The sequence below is a fragment of the Cherax quadricarinatus genome, chromosome 33 (assembly GCF_038502225.1).
Source record: "Cherax quadricarinatus isolate ZL_2023a chromosome 33, ASM3850222v1, whole genome shotgun sequence".
Taxonomy (NCBI): domain Eukaryota; kingdom Metazoa; phylum Arthropoda; class Malacostraca; order Decapoda; family Parastacidae; genus Cherax; species Cherax quadricarinatus.
In genome coordinates this window covers 34,962,770-34,985,631 of record NC_091324.1, presented here as the reverse complement: position 1 = coordinate 34,985,631, position 22,862 = coordinate 34,962,770, and the positions used below count along the sequence as shown (strand labels likewise).

The 22,862-nt window shown below is 36.9% G+C and overlaps 1 protein-coding gene across 2 annotated transcripts; it reads right to left on the bottom strand.

The window, feature by feature from the left end:
- Positions 1-1,381: 1,381 nt before the first annotated feature.
- Positions 1,382-21,161, bottom strand: LOC128694042 (zinc finger protein 271-like). 2 transcript variants are annotated; one of them, XM_070091036.1, is made up of 2 exons: positions 20,659-21,161; positions 1,382-8,306 (listed from the first exon to the last, which is right to left on the bottom strand). In XM_070091036.1, exon 2 carries the CDS (start codon positions 7,411-7,413, stop codon positions 6,052-6,054), a length of 1,362 nt encoding a protein of 453 aa, XP_069947137.1. In that variant the 5' UTR covers positions 7,414-8,306; positions 20,659-21,161; the 3' UTR covers positions 1,382-6,051. The 2 variants fall into 2 exon arrangements, with proteins under 2 accessions (XP_069947137.1, XP_069947138.1); XM_070091037.1 differs by lacking the exon at positions 20,659-21,161 and adding an exon at positions 19,107-19,611.
- Between the last annotated feature and the right edge of the window lie 1,701 nt (positions 21,162-22,862).

Here is a 22,862-nt window from a genome sequence, read left to right as displayed (position 1 = left end):
CAGTAAAAGTAGGCCTTAGACAAGGATGTGTGATGTCACCGTGGTTGTTTAATATATTTATAGATGGGGTTGTAAGAGAAGTAAATGCGAGGGTCTTGGCAAGAGGCGTGGAGTTAAAAGATAAAGAATCACACACAAAGTGGGAGTTGTCACAGCTGCTCTTTGCTGATGACACTGTGCTCTTGGGAGATTCTGAAGAGAAGTTGCAGAGATTGGTGGATGAATTTGGTAGGGTGTGCAAAAGAAGAAAATTAAAGGTGAATACAGGAAAGAGTAAGGTTATGAGGATAACAAAAAGATTAGGTGATGAAAGATTGAATATCAGATTGGAGGGAGAGAGTATGGAGGAGGTGAACGTATTCAGATATTTGGGAGTGGACGTGTCAGCGGATGGGTCTATGAAAGATGAGGTGAATCATAGAATTGATGAGGGAAAAAGAGTGAGTGGTGCACTTAGGAGTCTGTGGAGACAAAGAACTTTGTCCTTGGAGGCAAAGAGGGGAATGTATGAGAGTATAGTTTTACCAACGCTCTTATATGGGTGTGAAGCGTGGGTGATGAATGTTGCAGCGAGGAGAAGGCTGGAGGCAGTGGAGATGTCATGTCTGAGGGCAATGTGTGGTGTGAATATAATGCAGAGAATTCGTAGTTTGGAAGTTAGGAGGAGGTGCGGGATTACCAAAACTGTTGTCCAGAGGGCTGAGGAAGGGTTGTTGAGGTGGTTCGGACATGTAGAGAGAATGGAGCGAAACAGAATGACTTCAAGAGTGTATCAGTCTGTAGTGGAAGGAAGGCGGGGTAGGGGTCGGCCTAGGAAGGGTTGGAGGGAGGGGGTAAAGGAGGTTTTGTGTGCGAGGGGCTTGGACTTCCAGCAGGCATGCGTGAGCGTGTTTGATAGGAGTGAATGGAGACAAATGGTTTTTAATACTTGACGTGCTGTTGGAGTGTGAGCAAAGTAACATTTATGAAGGGATTCAGGGAAACCGGCAGGCCGGACTTGAGTCCTGGAGATGGGAAGTACAGTGCCTGCACTCTGAAGGAGGGGTGTTAATGTTGCAGTTTAAAAACTGTAGTGTAAAGCACCCTTCTGGCAAGACAGTGATGGAGTGAATGATGGTGAAAGTTTTTCTTTTTCGGGCCACCCTGCCTTGGTGGGACTCGGCCGGTGTGATAATAAAAAAAAAAATAATACCAAGCTTCCAACATTCATTTGATAGTAAGGGATAATGGTGTCAATGTTGTCAAAGGAATTGAAGGTGGGAGGCAAGAATAACAAAAAAAAAAAAAAAAAAAAAAAAAAAAAAAAAAAAAAAAAAAAAAAAAAAAAAAAAAAAAAAAAATAATTTTTTCTTACTAAAAATAGTGCACAAGTCTTGCTACATTGTGATGCAATCCACTTGTTTGCAAGTGTTTTTTCCATGATTTTTATGCTGTCATCAACATAAATTAAATATTTACTATATTAAATACAGTGGATTCTTGTTTTTCTTAATTAATCCGTTCCAGAGAGTGTGACTATTATTGAAATTGATGATTTGCGAATCCATTTTCCCCATAAGAAAAAATGTGAATTCAATTACAGTGGACCCTCGTTTTTCATAAGGCTCGAAAGTCGTAATTTTCGGAAATCGTAATTTTTTTTCATCAAAACATTAACTCAAAAATTGTCGCTTGACTCGCAAATAGTTGTTTGTCTGGGACGCATATGCACGGCTCCAAGCCGCCTCACACTCCATTCCCAGCCAGTGTGCCATTGTTTATCAGTGAGTGAGGATGATCTCAAGAGTTCATACAATATATTTCTTAATATTCCATTCGTTTTAGTGCTTGCAACTGCTGAATAAGTCACCATGGCTCCAAAGAAAGCTTCTAGTGCCAGTCCTTTGATAAAGAATGTGAGAAACACATATAATTTAAGAAAAAGTTTGTAGAAAAATATGAAAGTGGTGGTGGTAGAGTGGTAGCAGTTGTGATAGTGGTAGAGGGTGGTTGCAGTTGTGATAGTGGTAGAGGGAGGTAGCAGTTGTGATAGTGGTAGAGGGTGCTAGCAGTTGTGATAGTGGTAGAGGGTGGTAGCAGTTATGATAGTGGTAGAGGGTGGCAGTGGTTGTGATGGTGGTAGTGGGTGCCTCCTTCAGCGATTCCACTAACTCCTCCAATGTTGTTGGAGTTATATAGGGCTACAGAAAACACCGCCACCTCAGCTGCAGCCTTCATCACTATTATGGATGGCTTATGCTTACAGTGACCCTTATACACCCAACAACAAAAACAGAACACCTCTTGTGACATTCATAATGATTTATTTTATTCATTCTAGAGTATATTCCATGTTTCTTTGTAATTAATATTGTTTATCATATCATATTAGTTGAATTGTGATAGATAAATAAGCCGTAGAGTTAATATTAGTTTCATATTCTCCAACAATAAACTCACCTCCCCCTCCCTCTGCCCCATCTGCCATACACCAACAAGAGTCTTCAATAAAGGTAAGTGTGATGTTAAATATTCATTTATACATTTTATTAGTGCTTTACATTTATTTGGCATTATTTTCTGCATGTAAATCTATATTTAAGCTAGGGAAGTGACCCCTGAAGTGACCTAGAGCCCTTATAGAGGGGGATTTCCCTTCCAAAGAATAACCTCTCTTCCCTCCCTCCTCCTCCCTGTCTTCCATTCATCAACAACAGCCTTCAATAAAGGTAACTGTCATGTTGAATGTTCATTCTTTTGTGCATGTAAATTTTTGTTGATACGTCTGAGTGTCTGGAATGAATTACAGTGGACCCTTGAATTTCGTAATTAATCCATTCCAGAGAGCCTGACAAAAAGCAAAATTTACGAATGGCGAATCCATTTTCCTCATAAGAAATAATGTAAATCCAATTAATCTGTCACAGGTTTACATACAGAAAACAATGACAAATAAACATAAAGCACTAATAAAATGGATAAATGAACATTTAACATCATACTTACCTTTACTGAAGACTCTTGTTGGTGTATGGAACACTGGGAGGAGGAGAGAGGGAGGTGAGAGGGTGGCAAGAGGGAGGCGAGTCTATTATGCTTCGTTATGATGCTAATATCAACTCTATGGCTTATTTTTTTTATCACAATTCATCAGACATAATAAACAATATTAATCACATAGAAACATGATATATACTCTAGAGTGAATAAAATATAGTGGACCCACGGTTTACGATCAGCTCCCAATGCGACCAATTATGTAAGTGCGTTTGTACGTGTATGTTTGGGGGTCTGAAATGGACTAATCTAACTCACAATATTCCTTATGGGAACAAATTCGTTCAGTAATGGCACCTGAACATACTTCTGGGATGAAATAATATCGTAAACCGGGGGTCCACTGTATGTCATTATGTATGTGAAGAGTGATTGTATTGTTATTGTTGTTGGGTTTATAAGGGCCACTGAGAACATGAGCTGTACATATTAGTGGTAGTGGGGGCTGCAGCAAAAGACCACCACCACTATTCACACAAACAATGTATGTAATTTATAAATAAGAAATATTTACACTTACCTTGGAGGAGATGTTAGTTTGATTAGTTAGTATGATGGAGGAGATGCCTGCAGAGGTTCAGGGTGGTGGAAGATACAGGTGGCATATGTCAGTGGCCCTTTACACCTCCAACAACATTGGAGGAGTTACCTTCGTATCATCCTTTTTCTATTGCTTAATTACTTAACTTACTTGCTACACTGTTAATGCTGCACTTTATCGCTGGCTGGTGCTATTGCCTTTATCTACTCCTGCTGCTTTAAAATCATACATATCGTAGAATCACTGGACAAGGCACATTCTCCCCTCTCTCTTCCTCCTCCACTTTGGCACTTTGCTACAATTTCTTTCTTGAATTCTATTGTTTTCTCACCTTTTTTACCAAAGGGCTGGCACTAGGAGCTTTCTTTGGGCCCATGGCGGCTTATTTAGCAGTTGCAAGCACTAAAAAGAATGGAATATTACGAAATGTATCATATGAACATGTGAGATTGTGCTCACTCGCTGATAAACAATGGCACACTGACTGAATGGTGTGTGGGACTGCTCAGGCTGCTCGTACACGTTCGGGATGAACAACTATTAGCAAGTCAAATGACAATCCGCGAAGCAATATTTTGACGAAAAAATGTTACAATTAGCTAAATTTGCAAAATCCGATGCTTACGATATTCGGGGTTCCACTGTAATACAGTACAGTGGACCCCCGCTTTACGATCACCTCCCAATGCGACCAATTATGTAAGTGCGTTTGTACGTGTATGTTTGGGGGTCTGAAATGGACTAATCTAATTCACAATATTCCTTATGGGAACAAATTCGTTCCGTACTGGCACCTGTACATACTTCTGGAATGAAATAATATCGTAAACCGGGGGTCCACTGTATTTCTATTTTTCTCAGAAATGAGTTATTCTCCTTTTCGTATAGCAAATGCATTTATCTGTGAACGTAATGTCATGATTTTTGTAAACATTATTGAGCAATGATGGTTTTACAGGGTGATAACTGGTGAATGCAATAGCCTTAACAATTATTGTTTTATTAATTTTTGCCCCAAAATCATTAAAAATAATAAAAATATTCAGTGTTTTTTAAAAGACAAGATACTGTCACTTTGGTTTTGATCAGTTGTTACACTGTTATTCTGCTGTTTATTTTTCATGGCAGGCCAACTAAAACATTGTCCATCAACTCAATTCTGCATATGCCATACTAAAGTGACACCCCATAAAACAATCCATTATTTTTTTCTTTTTATATTTCAAAGGCAAACCTCACAATCACTGGTGTGCAGGTTTGAAAGCTATTTAAATTGCAGTAAAAATTTTAATGAAATCAGATAATTAGGAAAAAAGTGTGTGTATTTCTGCCTCCCCCCCCACCCCACCCCTGAAGGGACAGAATACAACATACATTATGATACATGTAGTATTCTGGAGTAGAACATTAATAATAATAATAATAAAAGAGTAGGCAAATAGTGAGCCACTTATGTCACTCTCCTCTAGGCTCCAGTAAATGTGAGATTCTTCATGAACAAAATGAATTACCAAAGACCAAATTCATTCAGAATGTACCTTCCCACTAGCATAACTCTAATTTAGCAATAGATTGCATCTAAGAACAAAAAAGCTATTGCAATGTATAGCTTAGATAACACACACCTATCATTTGATAGAATTACATGGAATCTTATTGCCAAGTTATCATCAATGTTGAAAATATTTCACAAAACAACTATATATCTTGGTAAAAGAAACTGGTTGGTCTCAGAAATATTTCCTCAAATACTAGAAACATTTCATTACCAAAGCTTTGAATGATCCAAGATTCTCAGACTTGGGGAGCACAGTATCAGGTCTCAAAATGTCAATACTATTAATGAAATTCAAGAGATGCACCGCTTACAACAACACAATACACGACTTATTTCTTCATCCCCAGTATAAGAATAACTTTTTCAGTGTGACATTGCAGTGGATGTTGTTCAATTTCCAAATATTTCATTAATATGGTTTTTTTTATCAGTGTTAAAATTTTTTTAAAAGTTTTCAATAAACAATATTATGAAAGCATTGAATGTTTAATGTAACAGGAATTTATTAGGATTTATTTTTGTAATTGATTACTATCCATTTTCATCAGATTACTGAATATGTAGAGAGATTAATATAAAGTTTGTTCTTTTTTCAGTTTATAAGTCTAATGGTGGTACCAGTAATTAGTAATGAGTATTGACATGGGCATTTCAGAGAAATTAAGTTATTTAATATTTAATTACCCTAGGTTATGTAATATTTAATGAACAATAAGCATTCCCTTGTATACTAAACAACTATCATAATTAAAAAAAAATAATGAAAAATTATTTATTGACCCCTAAATTGAATATCAGTATTAATATCAGCAAAAATTTTGGAATCTTCCCAACTTTACTGAATACTGATATGGTCTGCACTATATAGTCTGCCCTTTTTCCTGTGATATATGGCCATTTATATTACTAAATAATTTTAAACACTATGAACACTGATTGATTTCTCCCCAGTATGAACTTTTAAATGTCTTTTAAGGTAACGCTTAAAGGTAAAACATTTGAAGCATTCTGCACATTTATATGGTTTCCATCCTCTATGAACTTGTTCATGTTGAACAAGATTACTTTTTCTGTTAAAACATTTCATACACTCTAAACACTGATACAGGTTCTCTTCTGTATGAAGTTTTGCATGTACTACAGCATCCCTTTTTATCCTAAAACATTTCATACACACTGAACATTGAAAAGGCTTCTCTCCTGTATGAACTCTCTTGTGTCTTTCAAGATCCCTTTTTATGCCAAAACATTTCAAACACACTAAACACTTAAAAGGTTTCTCTCCTGTATGAATTTTTTCATGTTTTACAAGATCACTTTTATTGCCGAAACATTTCAGACACCTTGAACACCGATAGGGCTTCTCTCCTGTATGAATTTTCTCGTGATTTACAAGATTACTTTTAACAGTAAAACATTTCAAACATTGTAAACATTGATAAGGCTTCTCTCCTGAATGAATTTTCTCATGTTTTACAAGACTACTTTTATTGGTGAAACATTTTTGACATTCTGAGCATTGAAAAGGCTTCTCTCCTGTATGAATTTTTTCATGTATAACAAGATTACTTTTTCGGCAAAAACATTTCAGACATTCTAGACACTGATAAGGCTTCTCTCCTGCATGAATTTTTTCATGTCTTACAAGATGACTTTTCTGGTAAAAACATTTCAGACATTCAGAACATTGATAAGGCTTCTCTCCTGTATGTATTTTGAAATGCTTCATAAGATCACTTTTATTACTAAAACGTTTTAAACATTCCGAACACTGATGAGGTTTCTCACCTGTATGAATTTTCTTGTGTACTATAAGGTGACTTTTTTGGCTAAAGCATCTCAAACATTCTGAACATTGAAAAGGCTTCTCTCCTGTATGAATCTTCTTGTGTACTACAAGGTGACTTTTTTGGCTAAAACATTTCAGACATTCTGAGCATTGATAAGGCTTTTCTCCTGTATGAATTTTTTCATGAATAAGAAGATGACTTCTATGGCTGAAGCATTTCATACACTCTGAACACTGATATCCCTTCACAGGAGGTTCCTTGATGCTAGTGAGGGGCTCTTGATCAAAGGAACTGAATATGACCTCCACTTCCACAGACTGAACGTGACCACCTTCCATTTCCCTAGACACTGTATGACCCCTATGGTCAGGAATGTAATGAAAATAATAATTTAAACTGATATGGTTTATCTTCAGTCCGCTCTCTTGTGTATCTTTCAAGAATTCTTTTGCACAACTAAAATATTTCACACACACTGAACATTTCATAAGGTTTGTCTTTTAAATGAATGCTAGTGTGCATTATCAACAGTTTTGCTATAACATTTTATGAAAAAATTATAGTATTTGGTAACCTCTGAGATCTTGTGCATTGTTAGAAAACATTTTCCTGAAAATTCTAAATAATTAATAGTTTGTATTATTTCATCAGTAAAATATATTTTAAAATAGTGTTCATAACAAGACACTCAAAGCTGTTCACTTGGTTCTGTTTTATCAATAAATAATAAAGGCAAATAAGTATCAGGTGTTAGAAAACACTTCCACAGTTGCTTGTTGAAAGAGATTGTAAGTCTCTGGAAACATGTAGGGTGGTTGTTATTCTTCAATATAACTGTATATTAGAAAAATAAGTCAGCACACTCCTGTATTCTAGAATTAACAAGATACATATACTGAATAAGACAAAAATCTTTTGACACAAATAATAAAGTTGTTGCATGAAATTCATAGACTTTTTAATTGCTTGCAAGTCCTGCTGGATATTACAATCATATTATGACTAGAAACACAATTATTAGTTTCCATTAAATAGTCATAGAGGAAGTTTGCATTAAAACTGGGACTTTCAGCAAGGTGGGTAGCTAGAATTAAGAGCACTGATGTAGGAACTTGTGAGATACTCAACTCTGGCAATCACTGCAGACACAGGTAATGCAAGATTAACTTATCCCGCCTTCACAATTCTTCCTTAGTTCACTTCTCTGGAAAGGCTAACTGAGCAGCAAGTTCCACATTCTGGGTTTCCTAATGCATAAACTGGAACAGACTTACTTGTGGTGTGGAGTCTATTTTAACAAAAAATCCTAAGTCTACCAAGGCTAACTTGACTTCTATGTGACTTCTCTTTCTCAAATGCCACATGCACAGGAACACAGTATCTGCAATCAGTTAAATAATGTTAGTAACTTTAACATAGATCCTAGAGGTCCCAGTATTCTATGCTGATAAAATTCTGGCTGACTTTAGTAAGCCTCCTTGGATTACTACATCTAGAAACATAGCATTATACCCTACTCTATCTAGGAATTTCAGGCCAACAGTGAACACTGTTTCTGCATGAAAATATGACTGAAAATGTTCAATGAAGAGTGAGTGTGAAACAGATATGAAGGTGGCCTTTGGGCATGGAAGGAGGGAGAAGTAAACGTGAATCATTGCAACTTCCCAAGGAGAGTTCAACATAAAGGGAGGCAAATTAAGAGACACTGCCAGAATTCAATTGTGGAGATTAGAAGGCTGTAATTAATGGGGTCAATGATTAAAAGAACTAATCTAAATATCTATGGTACATTATTCTATACCTATAAGAATCATGAAGGCCTTGGAATTGAGCAAAATAATGCAGGTAAAAGGTATACTCATCCTGTAAAGAGGGGCTATTTGCTATAGTACAGAAGCCCTCAACTGAGTAAGACCAAAATGTGCCTAGACATTAACATAATAAGTGATGATGAATGACACTTAAGTTTTTCATAAGAAAAACTTGGAAAGCTGAGGTAAATGGTTTGTTCCCATAACCTAACTTACACAGGATTACAACTGAATAATAATAATAATAATAATAATAATAATAATAATAATAATAATAATAATAATAATAATAATAATAATAATAATAATAATAATAATAATTTATTTCGACATGATACATGCTTGTAAAAAGAAATATAATAGTTGGGAGTACATGCCAAAAGCTCCTTTATATGCAGAACATTTTGGTCAAACTTACAGCTAACTTATGATTAATATGGCAGTAACACTATATGTATATGCTCATTAGATGAGTTACAATGAATACAAGAGAATTGAGTATTCTATTAGGTCATGCTATATAGCTTTAACCCTTTCACTGTCGAGACTCCTGCTCACAAACTTGCTCTCAGTGTCGAAGAATTTTCAAAGAAAAAACAAATTTTTCTTATGAAATGTTAGAGAATCTTTTTCTGATGGTAATGACACCAAAAGTACAAAATTTGATGGAAAACTTATGAAATTATGCTCTTGCAAAGTTAACGGTCTCAGCGATGTCTGTGCATTGGTGATTTCGCCCATTTTGAGCCCTATTTCTGGCCAATTCCATTGTTCCAGTCGACCAAACTCATAGTTATTTCACTAGAATTCCATTTGTTCTATCGATTGAGTACAAAAAGCCACCCATTAACCGATTTCAACTACCCAATAAAGTAATCAAAAATTGGTAAATTTGGCCAATTTCATACACAATTTGAATAAGGCCAATTTTAAAATAGGGTCCAGAATTAACAATACATTCCTAGGACTAAAATAATGTTTTCTCTGTTCATTACTCACATCCCCAGCCCCCTCTTATATAACACTTGCTTTCCATTTTGAAATTTCATTCACAAAAAAGTACAGTGGACCCCCGCCTTACGATCAGCTCCCAATGCGACCAATTATGTAAGTACAGTATATTTATGAAAGTGCTTTTGTACGTGTATTTTTGGGGGTCTGAAACAGACTAATCTAATTCACAATATTCCTTATGGGAACAAATTCGTCCAGTAACGGCACCTGAACATACTTTTGAAATGAAATAATATCGTAAGGCGGGGGTCCACTGTATAAGATTTACTGTTTTGCAGACTACTGCATTATGTAAAAATGGTATAAATAATATCTGTGGATTTTTGAAAGCATATTAGATCCACCAGCTGACTTGTATTGGATGCGTGACATGATTTATTTACTCATGAACATTGGCAAAAATCGAACATTTCTGCTAATCTGAGCTCAGTTTCACGGCACTTTTAGTCTGTAAACCATTCAAAATCATCTCTATTTCTGTAATATATCTTCCCTTCTGTCAAATGAGACCAAGAAAACGAAAACACAACCATAAATTTTTTTTTTATTATTATCACACTGGCCGATTCCCACCAAGGCAGGGTGGCCCGAAAAAGAAAAACTTTCACCATCATTCACTCCATCACTGTCTTGCCAGAAGGGTGCTTTACACTACAGTTTTTAAACTGCAACATTAATTAACACCCCTCCTTCAGAGTGCAGGCACTGTACTTCCCATCTCCAGGACTCAAGTCCGGCCTGCCGGTTTCCCTGAACCCCTTCATAAATGTTACTTTGCTCACACTCCAACAGCACGTCAAGTATTAAAAACCATTTGTCTCCATTCACTCCTATCAAACACGCTCACGCATGCCTGCTGGAAGTCCAAGCCCCTCGCACACAAAACCTCCTTTACCCCCTCTCTCCAACCTTTCCTAGGCCGACCCCTACCCCGCCTTCCTTCCACTACAGACTGATACACTCTTGAAGTCATTCTGTTTCGCTCCATTCTCTCTACATGTCCGAACCACCTCAACAACCCTTCCTCAGCCCTCTGGACAACAGTTTTGGTAATCCCACACCTCCTACTTTTACTGGGCAAAAATTTCCCTCTTTCCTACATACTCTAACTTGAGCCTCACTATCCTCGTAAAAACTCTTCACTGCTTTCAGTAACCTACCTCCTACACCATACACTTGCAACATCTGCCACATTGCCCCCCTATCCACCCTGTCACACGCCTTTTCCAAATCCATAAATGCCTTATCTAAATACTGTTCACTTATATGTTTCACTGTAAACACCTGGTCCACACACCCCCTACCTTTCCTAAAGCCTCCTTGTTCATCTGCTATCCTATTCTCCGTCTTACTTTTAATTCTTTCAATAATAACTCTACCATACACTTTACCAGGTATACTCAGCAGACTTATCCCCCTATAATTTTTGCACTCTCTTTTATCCCCTTTGCCTTTATACAAAGGAACTATGCATGCTCTCTGCCAATCCCTAGGTACCTTACCCTCTTCCATACATTTATTAAATAATTGCACCAACCACTCCAAAACTATATCCCCACCTGCTTTTAACATTTCTATCTTTATCCCATCAATCCCGGCTGCCTTACCCCCTTTCATTTTACCTACTGCCTCACGAACTTCCCCCACACTCACAACTCACACTCACTCACAACCATAAATATCATACAAAAATACACCACAAAGTCGGTGTTTTAAACGAAAAACACAGTTTTTATTTCTCATTATGCACTGCGTTCTGCAAGATTTTTTTTATACTGTGCATACTGACTGCTCAGACCCCTTCTCTCATATATAGGCCTACCAACTTTCTCCTGCAAGATTTGAAGCCACTAAAACTTTGGCGTAATACTACGGTACTGACACTGACTTGCAAGTCGTAATATTACAAGACCAACAGTGAAAGGGTTAATAAGTATTATAGAGAAGACATACAATTTTGATTATTAACCTTAGGTAGACACAATAGAGTCTACAATAGATGAATACAGATATTGAGAGTAAGTATATATATTGATTTAATTGATGAGAAAGTTTTACCTATGTTCATGATATTGAGAAAATGCATGTATAGTTTTTACATTAGGGAATACATTGTCGCTCTAGAAAATGAAAACAAAGATATTAAAGCAACACTTGCGCGATATGAGTCCAAGGTCACCATCCTCGAGAACAAGATCCAAAACCTCGATGAGAAGATTACATCGGGAAGTGCTGACACAGAAAATACTCTGAAAACAGCTATAGCCAGTCACACTGAGCAAATAACAACCCTAAATATGAAGGCTGAAGAAGCAATCAAGGACTGGAACCAGAACATGCACACTCAACTAATGAATACCTTGATTTCCAAGATGACAAAACCAAACAAGATAAGTTGTCTGATGCAGTTATAATAAACAGCTCTCACATTCCTATTGACATAACCCAAGCCCAGTGCGAAGAAACTGCTACCAGGATAATACATGACCATGTACAAGTTATCCTGCAAAGCAATGAAATCAAAGAAATGCGTTTGCTAGGAAAACAAGGTAGTAAACACAGTATTATGATCAGACTTCATTCATATGATAGAAAAAAGGACCTAATTAGAGCAGCAATTACAATGAAAAATGGAGTGTACATCAACGAGTGTCTAATGAGAAAACGTCAAAACCTTCTGTACAGGTTGAGAAAACTTAAACAGGAAAACAAAATACATCAGTGTTTCACTCGAGATGGGAAAATACTAGTTAGAAAAACAGCAACAGGACAACAATACACCATCTCAAATGAACATGATTTCTCTGCCTTCCATAGAAAAGCTGACATTTCCATAACAAATTAGATAAGTGTCCTTAACACATATATATGTGTGGTGCATATAGTGTATGTTCCTATTAAATTATTGTGCAATTCCTTGTACTATCTATTACTAGCTAGTACCAACTATCTGAAATACTTTTTACCTTTTATTTAGTGCTATTAATTGCTCAAATTTTGTGTTGCAAGTCAAATCTTACTCCTAAATTTATGTTATTCGTGGTTGCTATCTGTCCATTTAATTTTGTCTACCACTACTTATTTTAGTCCCTTTTATATTGTGTGGTACAATTAGTGTATACACCTACCACCCGACTTACTACCTGCTCGACTTACGACCACTCGACTTACGACCGTGTTTTTTATGCCAAATTTCTGGGAAATAAACAACTATTTGTGTTGTACACAGTGTTTATCCTAAACCTTACAGTATAAAATACAGTACTAACAGCATAAAAAGTAAAGTAAAACATGAAATACCAAAATAAAACAATAAAATAAAGTCATTACAAAAATGTTTTGTTGATATTCAGTAGTAAAGTTTGACTTACGACCATTTCGACTTACGACCGGTTTCTCGGATCCGAACTCGGTCGTAAGTCGGATGGTAGGTGTATTACTATTTTATTACACTATTGTGCAAGTCCCTGTACTATCTTTTGCTAGCTAGTACCAACTACCTCATATATATTTTACTTTATTTTTTTAGTGCTATTCATTGCTCAAACTTTACAAGTCAGATCTTACTCCTAAATTAATATTATATCATAATTACTACCTGTCCATTTAACTTGGTTTACCAATTCTTATTTTAGTCCCTTTTATATTTTCTCCTTTATTTAAGCTTAAAATAACTACCTTATTTCATATATTCACATTTGTTAAATTAATTAAGGTACTATTTCCAGGTGCTAAAATGTAATATTTTCATTATTTTACTATTATATTCCCTAGCTCCTTTAACCCTTTGAGGGTCGACAGGTCCTCTCAGAGACTTGTTCTCAGGGTCCGCCAAATTTAAAAAAAAAAAAAAAAATTTATGAAAAGACAGAGAATCTTTTCCCGATCATAATGACACCAAAAGTATGAAATTTGATGGAAAACTTACAGAATTATGCTCTTGCGAAGTTAGCGGTCTCAACGATGTTTACACATCAGCGATTTCGCCCACCTTGAGCCCTATTTTCGGTCAATTACAGTGTACTAGTCGACAAAAATCATATCTATTTCGCTAGAACTCAATTTTTTCTATCGAACGAGTACAAGAAATCACCCATTTACTGATTTCAACTATCCAATAAAGTGGTCAGAAATTGGCAATTTTGCCAATTTCACATAAATTTCAGAAGAAGCCAATTTCCAAATAGGGTCTAGATTATACAAGACAAACATTCCTGGCACTAAAATAACATTTTCTCTGTTCATTAGTCACGTCCCCAGGCCCCTATTACATCTTTTTTTTGCTTTCCATTTTGAATTTTGATTCTAACACAAAAAATAAGATTTACTGCTATGCAGACTACTGCATTTGTGTAGAAATGGTATAAATAATATCAGCACACTTGTGAAAGAATATTAGACTCACCAGTTGATGTGCATTGGACGCTTGGCATGATTTGTTTACTTTTGAACTTTAGTAAAAATCAAGCATTTCTGCTACTTTGAGCTCAATTTCAAGGCACTTTTCTTTGAAAAACCAGTCAAAATCATCTCAATTTCTGTAATATGTCTTCCATTCTATAAAATGAGACCAAGAAAACTAGAATACAACAATAAATACCATACGAAAATACAGTGCAAAGTTGCTGTTTTAATCCAAAAACGCAGTCCAAGTTTTTTTTTCCTCATTACGCACTGTGTGCTGCAGGATTTTTTTTATACTGTGCTCACTGACCACATAGACCCATTCTTTCATATGTAGGCCTACCAGCTTTCTCTCACTAGATTTGAGGGCGCTAGAATTTAAGCGTACTAGTACGTCAAAAACCCTGGGTCGTAAGACGTACTAGTACGTCCGAAACCCCCAAAGGGTTAATTGATTACCACTTTAATTGTTTACCACTACTTATTTTAGTCCCTTTTATATTTTCTCCTTTTTTTTAGCTTTAAAGAACTATCTTAGTTCATATATTTACATTTGTTAAAATAATTAAGGTGCTACTTTTTAGCTTTAGAATATTTACATTGTCTTATACTTTAGTCTAATTATAGATTCACTATAAATCTTATGATTACAAGCACTGATCCTGATACCAACCTCTTATTGAATGACTTAAATGAATCAAACAGCAATTGTAATTACTACACAGCAGAACAAAGGGATTTCTCAGAGCAAACAGCAACATAACTGTCTTTAATAATAACAACAACAACAATAATAATAATAATAATATATTTACTACAAGTACAAGTACATGGTATACAGGCCTAGCTGACATCAATGACATATTATTATACAGAAAGCCCCCCCTTTTTTTTTTTAACACACTGGCCGATTCCCACCAAGGCAGGGTGGCCCGAAAAAGAAAAACTTTCACCATCATTCACTCCATCACTGTCTTGCCAGAAGGGTCCTTTACACTACAGTTTTTAAACTGCAACATTAACACCCCTCCTTCAGAGTGCAGGCACTGTACTTCCCATCTCCAGGACTCAAGTCTGGCCTGTCAGTTTCCCTGAATCCCTTCATAAATGTTACTTTGCTCACACTCCAACAGCACGTCAAGTATTAAAAACCATTTGTCTCCATTCACTCCTATCAAACACGCTCATGCCTGCCTGCTGGAAGTCCAAGCCCCTCACACACAAAACCTCCTTTACCCCCTCCCTCCAACCTTTCCTAGGCTGACCCCTACCCTGCCTTCCTTCCACTACAGACTGATACACTCTTGAAGTCATTCTGTTTCGCTTCATTCTCTTTACATGTCCGAACCACCTCAACAACCCTTCCTCAGCCCTCTGGACAACAGTTTTGGTAATCCCGCACCTCCTCCTAACTTCCAAACTACGAAATCTCTGCATTATATCCACACCACACATTGCCTTCAGACATGACATCTCCACTGCCTCCAGCCTTCTCCTCGCTGCAATATTCATCACTCATGCTTCACACCCATATAAGAGTGTTGGTAAAACTATACTCTCATACATTCCCCTCTTTGCCTCCAAAGACAAAGTTCTTTGTCTCCACAGACTCCAATGTTTCTACTATGGCTGGGAATCAAACCCAGGCCCTCGCCGTGTGAAGCGACAGCGTTAGCAACCAGATCTTTAAGCAAACATTACGATGACCTCACAGCATTACTTAATTCCTTGCATGCCAGTATGTCCATCATTACTCTCACCGAAACCTGGCTAAAGCCTGATACTACAGATGTCTATGCCATTCCTGGTTACACAGCCATACACAACTGTAGGCCAGACCAACAAGGGGGTGGCACAGCTATATACTACTCAGACCAACTAGAATGTATCAATAATACCTGCACAAAAGATGAACATGGGGAATATATAATAGCTAAATTCAAATCCAAATACTACCTACAAAAACCTCTCACAGTGATAAACATCCACAGAATACCAGTCAAATATCAGCCATTTTACTGAAAACCTAGGAAGTATGATAACTGATGCACACATGAACAAAAACCACTTACTACTCACAGGAGACTTCAGTATAAATCTTCTGCAAGACCAGGACCCACATGTAGCTGAATTCACGAACACTATGAGTAACTGCATATTGCTACCAACAGTAACAAAACCTACAAGAATCACAGAGAATAGTGTTTCCCTATTAGACCACATCTGGACCAACGCCATATCTCCTTTAAAATCAGGCATAATCACAGATAATACCACAGACCACTACCCTACCTTTCTCATAACCAATCTAGGTAAATTACCCCAAGACTCTACTAAAGTAACCTTCAGACTTCATAATGAGGCAGCCATTAACCCTTTGACTGTTGCAACCCCCAATCCTGAGGTGTCTCCTGGTGTCGCAAAATTTAAAAAAAAAAAAAAAATTATTTTTTCTTATGAAATGATAGAGAATCTTTTCTCGATTGTAATGACACCAAAAAAAAAACGAAATTTGATGGAAAACTGACGGAATTATGCTCTCGCGAAGTTAGCGACCTCGGTGATGTTTACAAATCAGCGATTTCGCCCACTTTGAGCCCTATTTTTGGCTAATTCCCTTGTTCCAGTCGCCCAAACTCATAGCTATTTCGTTAGAACTCCATTTTTTTCTATCGATTGAGTACAAGAAACTGCCCATTTACCGATTTCAACTACCTAATAATGTGGTCAGAAATTTGCAATTTGGCCAATTTCACGAAAACTAAAAAATATGACAATTTCAAAATAAGGTCCAGAATGAACAATGCAGACATTCCTGGCTCTAAAATAACATTCTTTGTTCATCAGTCACGTTTCCAGGCCCCTCTGATATTACTCTTGCTTTCTATTTTGAATTTTTATTCAAACAAAAAATAGAAGACTTACTATTATGCAGACTACTGCAATACTGTAATAATTGTATAAATAACATCAACCCATTCATGACTGCATATTAGAATGGCTAGTTGGACATTTATTGGACAATGGCATCATTTGTTTACTTTTGAACATTGGCAAAAATCAAACATTTCCCCTAATTTGAGCTCCATTTCTAGGTTCGTTTTATAGTAAAATCAATTAATATCACCTCTATTTCTATAACATGTTATCCATTCTATCAAATGAGACCAAGAAAACGAGAATACAACCATAAATACTATACGAAAATAGACCACAAATTCGGCATTTTAATTAAAAAAAACGGTCGGAGTTTTTTTTTTCTCATTATGCACTGTGTGCTCCAGGATTTTTTTTATATGGTGCACACTGACCACACAGACCAATTCTCTCACATGTGGGCCTACCAGCTTTCTCCTGCTTGATTTGAAGCCGCTAGAATTTATGAGTATATATACGTCAAACACGGTACATCATAAGACGTATATATACGGCCGCGACAGTCAAAGGGTTAATAACTTCACAACAGCAATGACAAACATCAACTGGCAAAATGAGCTAGAAATCTATACAGATACTGACCAATGTGCAGGTCTCCCTCAACATTCACGTTTTCAACTTTCACAGGCTTCACACATTCGCGAATTCCCAACCGCCAAATTCCCAGCCACCAAATTCCCAGCTGCCAAATCATATTTAAGTTTCCCGCCACCTGCGAGTCCCTACTACCCTCCCTCCGACCCCTGCAACTGGCAGCCAGCCCTCCCACCACTCAGTGTGGCGAGTGTTTTGTTTGTTCATTATTTGCTATTAAACTACAGTATAAATAATGTAAACCCATTCATGCTGCATATTGGAATGGCTATTAGGAAAGGTATTAGACGGTGACATTCACGGTTTTTCAACATTCGCGAGGCTCTTGATCCCCTAACCATCGCGAATGTTGAGGGAGACTTGTATTAATAATTTTCTAAAAAAGACCCAATACCTCTATAACAAGCACTACCCTAAAAAAACTAAACAGATCACAGCTAAGAGACTGAACAGTAACACCCAGCATCCTCAAATTCATAAATATGAAGCACCAATATGAAAAACAGTACAGAATGGGTCACATAACCAGAGACCAAACAAAACATTACTCATCAATCCTAACCAGCCTGATAAGAAGGGAAAAAAAATTGTATTATGAGAACAGATTATCCAACTTAAAAGGTGATATAAAAAAGACCTGGAAAACCCTATCTGAAATTCTACAAACAAAAAAAATATCAGGAAACAGAATAATCAAACTGACAAAACCAGATGAACCCCAACTCCCACCAACTGAAACAGCAAACAGACTCGATGTTTTCTTCTCCATCATAGGAAAAAGCCTTGTGGGTAAAATCCCAAGCTCAAATACCCCACCTAATGACTACCTCACTGGCACCTACCCAAACACACTATTCCTAGCTCAGACTAACCCAACAGAAGTCTCCCTTATTATCAACACACTAAAGAACAAGGCAGGAGATCTAAATACCTTACCACCCTTTATATACAAAAAAGCTTCACAAGTACTGTCAGCAATCATTGCAACACTCTTTAACAAATCCATTGAATCTTTTACCTTCCCCACAGTTCTCAAAATAGTGAGGGTCACCTAAATACATAAAGGAGGAGATCAAGCAAACTTGAATAACTATAGGCTAATATCCAACTTGCCCATTCTCTCTAAAATCTTTGAAAAATTAATTCATAAGCGAATCTATTCCTACCTCATCTCTCACAACATACTCAACCCCTGTCAGTTTGGATTCAGGCCTAACCATATCAGACCACTAATTACCCAACAAAAGGCTGCAGTTAGAATGATAACAAATTCTCACTATAGGCAGCACACTCCACCAATATTCAATACACTAAACCTATTCACCATACAAAACATTCATACTTATTACTGCACCTATTACATACATAGAACACTTAACTCTGATATTAACCCTCCCCTCAAACATCTCCTTGCCAACCTCAACAGAACACATGACCATAACACAAGGCACAGATCACTCTTTGATGTTCCTCGTGTCCATCTCACACTATGCAAAAACTCAATGCACATAAAAGGCCCTAAAATCTGGAACTCATTACCTGTAAATATAAAAGAAACACTACCTGTTTAAAAATTCAAGTCTCTTCTCAAAGATCACTTACTCACCCAAAACCAAATAAATACTGAATAACTGAACCTTATAAATTGTATATCTTAAATGTTTCTCACAATTATATCACATAAATGTTAAACCTAAAACACAATCTAACTTTATTATTTTTTAAATACACTACCTACCAGAATACTCCATTCTACTGAATGTACAACAATGCATACAACCATATGACCTGTCTTTGTAATACTCACTTGTGCTTTATAGTAATCTGTATACATTAAAGTTTTATCACTGATGTCATCATTGCTTAGTTCATCTTAAGTTAATTTTAAGCCAGCCCGTAATGCTATGCATAATATAAGTGGCTTTGGCATGCTGCTCTTATCTGTATTTTTTGTACCTCTGTATGTGTGCTCAAATTTTTAAATAAATAAATAAATAAATAATAAAAGTAAGAATGATGCTATTATACACATGCTAGAACAAATATACACTGCACTCAAGAAAAAAAGAAGTCCCATTGGGGATCTTCATTGATTTACGTAAAGCTTTTGATACAGTTGACCATGATTTCTTGCACATGAAGTTATCACTAATTGAGGGCACTCCCTCAACTACCTAAAGTCATACCTTAGCAATAGAAGCCAATATGTGTACACAAATGGAGCAAACTCTTCCACACAACCAATTACAGTTGGTGTCCCAAAGAGAAGTGTCCTTGGTCATCTTCTCTTTCTCATTTACATAAACAACCTACAAAATGCATCACAACTACTCAAACCCACACTATTTGCAGATGACACAAAATATGTCTTCTCTCACCTAAGCCCAGTCATACTAGCCAATACTGTAAATACCGAATTACAGAAAATATCTGCCTGGAGGATAATTAACAAACTTACTCTCAATATTGACAAAACCTACTACATTCAGTTTGGGAATAGAACTATAGATGTTCCTCTTAACATAATGATAAATGGATCACCTATCACAAAGCTCACAGAGGGAAAATTCTTAGGAATCCACCTTGATAATAGACTCAAATTTCAAACACATGTACAACAAATTTCCAAGAAAATCTCCAAGACCATAGGCATACTAACGAAGATACGGTACTATGTTCCACAATCAGCTCTCCTGGCCCTATATCACTCACTCATTTACCACTATCTTGCCTATGGAATCTGTGCATGGGGGCTCAACAACAATAAATCACCTCAGACCATTAATTACTCAACAAAAGGCTGCAGTCAGAATGATAACAAATTCCCACTCCAGGCAGCATACTCCACCAATATTCAAAACTCTAAACTTACTCACCGTACAAAACATCCATACTTATTTTTGTGCCTACTGCATACATAGAACACTAAACTCGAATATAAACCCTCCCCTCAAACTTCTGCTTACCAACCTCAACAGAACACATGACCATAACACAAGGTACAGATCACTCTTTGACGTTTCCCGTGTCCATCTCACGCTATGTAAAAACTCGATGCACATAAAAGGCCCAAAAATCTGGAGTTCATTACCTGTAAATAAGAAAGAAACACTGTTTACCAATTCAAGACTACTTAAAAACCACTTACTCACCCACAACTAAATAAATACTGAATAACTGTATCTCATAAATGTATAACCTGTGACCCTATCAAACTGGTTTTTTTTTAATTACATTACCCAATAGAATACTCCATTCTCTTGAATGCACAGTAACTCATCTAATGACCATATGACCTGTTTCTGCACTACAAATCATTGATTTTATTCAATCTGATCGGATTATATTATACATTGTTATGCTACAATTTTGTTACTATAATGCTTCTTATTTGAAATACTCATTTGTACTTCATGTTGCAATTTGTTTACTATAATTTTTACCAGAGTATATCATTGCTTAGTTAATCTAAAGTTACTTTGAAGCCTGCTCATAATGCTCTGCATACAAGGGGCTTTTGGCATGTACACCCAATCACTATATTTCTTTGTACAACTATGTATCATGTCCAAATAAAAATAAATAAATAAATAAAAGTGTTCCAGAGAGGTCTGTTTCTAGCATATGTTAGGAATTGTGTTGGGAGACAGGACAAGATAGTCCTTGAATATGACACTAATATCAGCTCTACGGCCTATTTATCTAGCACAATTCATCTAATATGACATAATAAACAATACAGTGGACCCCCAGTTATCGGCTGTAATCCATTCCTGAAGGTTGGCCAATAACCGAAATGGCCAATAACCGAATTAATATTTCCCATAAGAATTAACGATAATACAATTAATCCGTTCCAAACAAAAATATTCACAAAAAACTTTTTTTAACAATTATGTAAGTATTACATACCTTTATTGAAGGCTAATGCTGGCTTCTGGAAGATAGGGAGGGAGAAAATGGGAGGAGTTAGTGTTTGGAAGGGAAATCCTCCTTCATAAAGACTTTAGGTAGCAAAGCCTTCTCTTGGGTTACTTCCCTTCTCTGTCTTTTATTGCCACTAGGACCAGCTTGAGAGTCACTGGACCCCCGTCTCACAAAATAACCGTCCAGAGTACTCTGTTTCTGGCATCTCACTAAGATTTCCCTGAAGTGGGACAGGGTTTTGTCATTAAACATATTGCAGATATGGCTTGTTTCAGCTTTGTCAGGGTGGTGTTTCTCTAAAAAAGCTTGCACCCTAGTCCACATTGCACACACCTCTTTAATCTCTGAAGAAGGCACCTCCTTCACTCCCTCTTCCTCCTCCTCTGAAGCAAGTTCCTCAGCTGCAGTCTGTTGCTGTTCGAGATGAAACTCTTGCAGCTCTTCAGTGGTTAGCTCTTCCCTGTGATCCTCCACCAACTCTTCCACATCCTCGCCACTCACCTCCAACCCCAGGGACTTCCCCAGTGCCACAATAGAGTCCACAGGGTCAGCAGGGTAGGGTCAGCCTCAAACTCTTCAAAATTCCTCTCTTGGACACAGTCTGGCCATAGTTTTCTCCAAGCAGAGTTCAAAGTCCTGGAAGTTACTCCCTCCCAAGCCTTACCTATAAGGCTCATTCAATGAAGGATAGTGAAGTGATTCCTCCAGAACTATCTTAGGGTCAACTGAGCGTCCGAGGCCACTTCAAAGCACTTTTGAAACACTGCTTTTGTGTAGAGTTTTTTTTGAAGTTAGAAATAACCTGCTGGTCCATGGGCTGGAGGAGAGGAGTGGTGTTAGGAGGCAAGAACTTCACTGTGATGAAACTCAAGTCCCTAAACACTTGGCCTTCCAAGTCTGGAGGATGTGCAGGAGCATTGTCCAGTACCAGGAGGCCCTTGAGTGGCAATTTCTTTTCCAGGAGGTATTTTTTCATACTTGGGCCAAACACATCATTAACCCACTCTTTGAAAATTTGCCTTGTGACCCATGCCTTATGATTAGCTTTCCACATCACACACAATCTATTCTTCATGATATTGTTTTTCTTAAACACTGGGATTTTCTGAGTGATACACGAGTAAAGGCTTCACTTTGAAATCCCCACTAGCATTACCACACAACAAAAGAGTAAGCCTGTCTTTCATAGACTTGTGTCCTGGCAGTGCCTTTTCCTCCTGGGTAATGTAGGTCCTGTTTGGCATTTT

Coding starts and splice junctions, on each gene's coding strand:
- LOC128694042 (XM_070091036.1), bottom strand. CDS start 7,413: ATGAAATGTTCAGTGTGTGTGAAATATTTTAGTTGTGCAAAAGAATTC.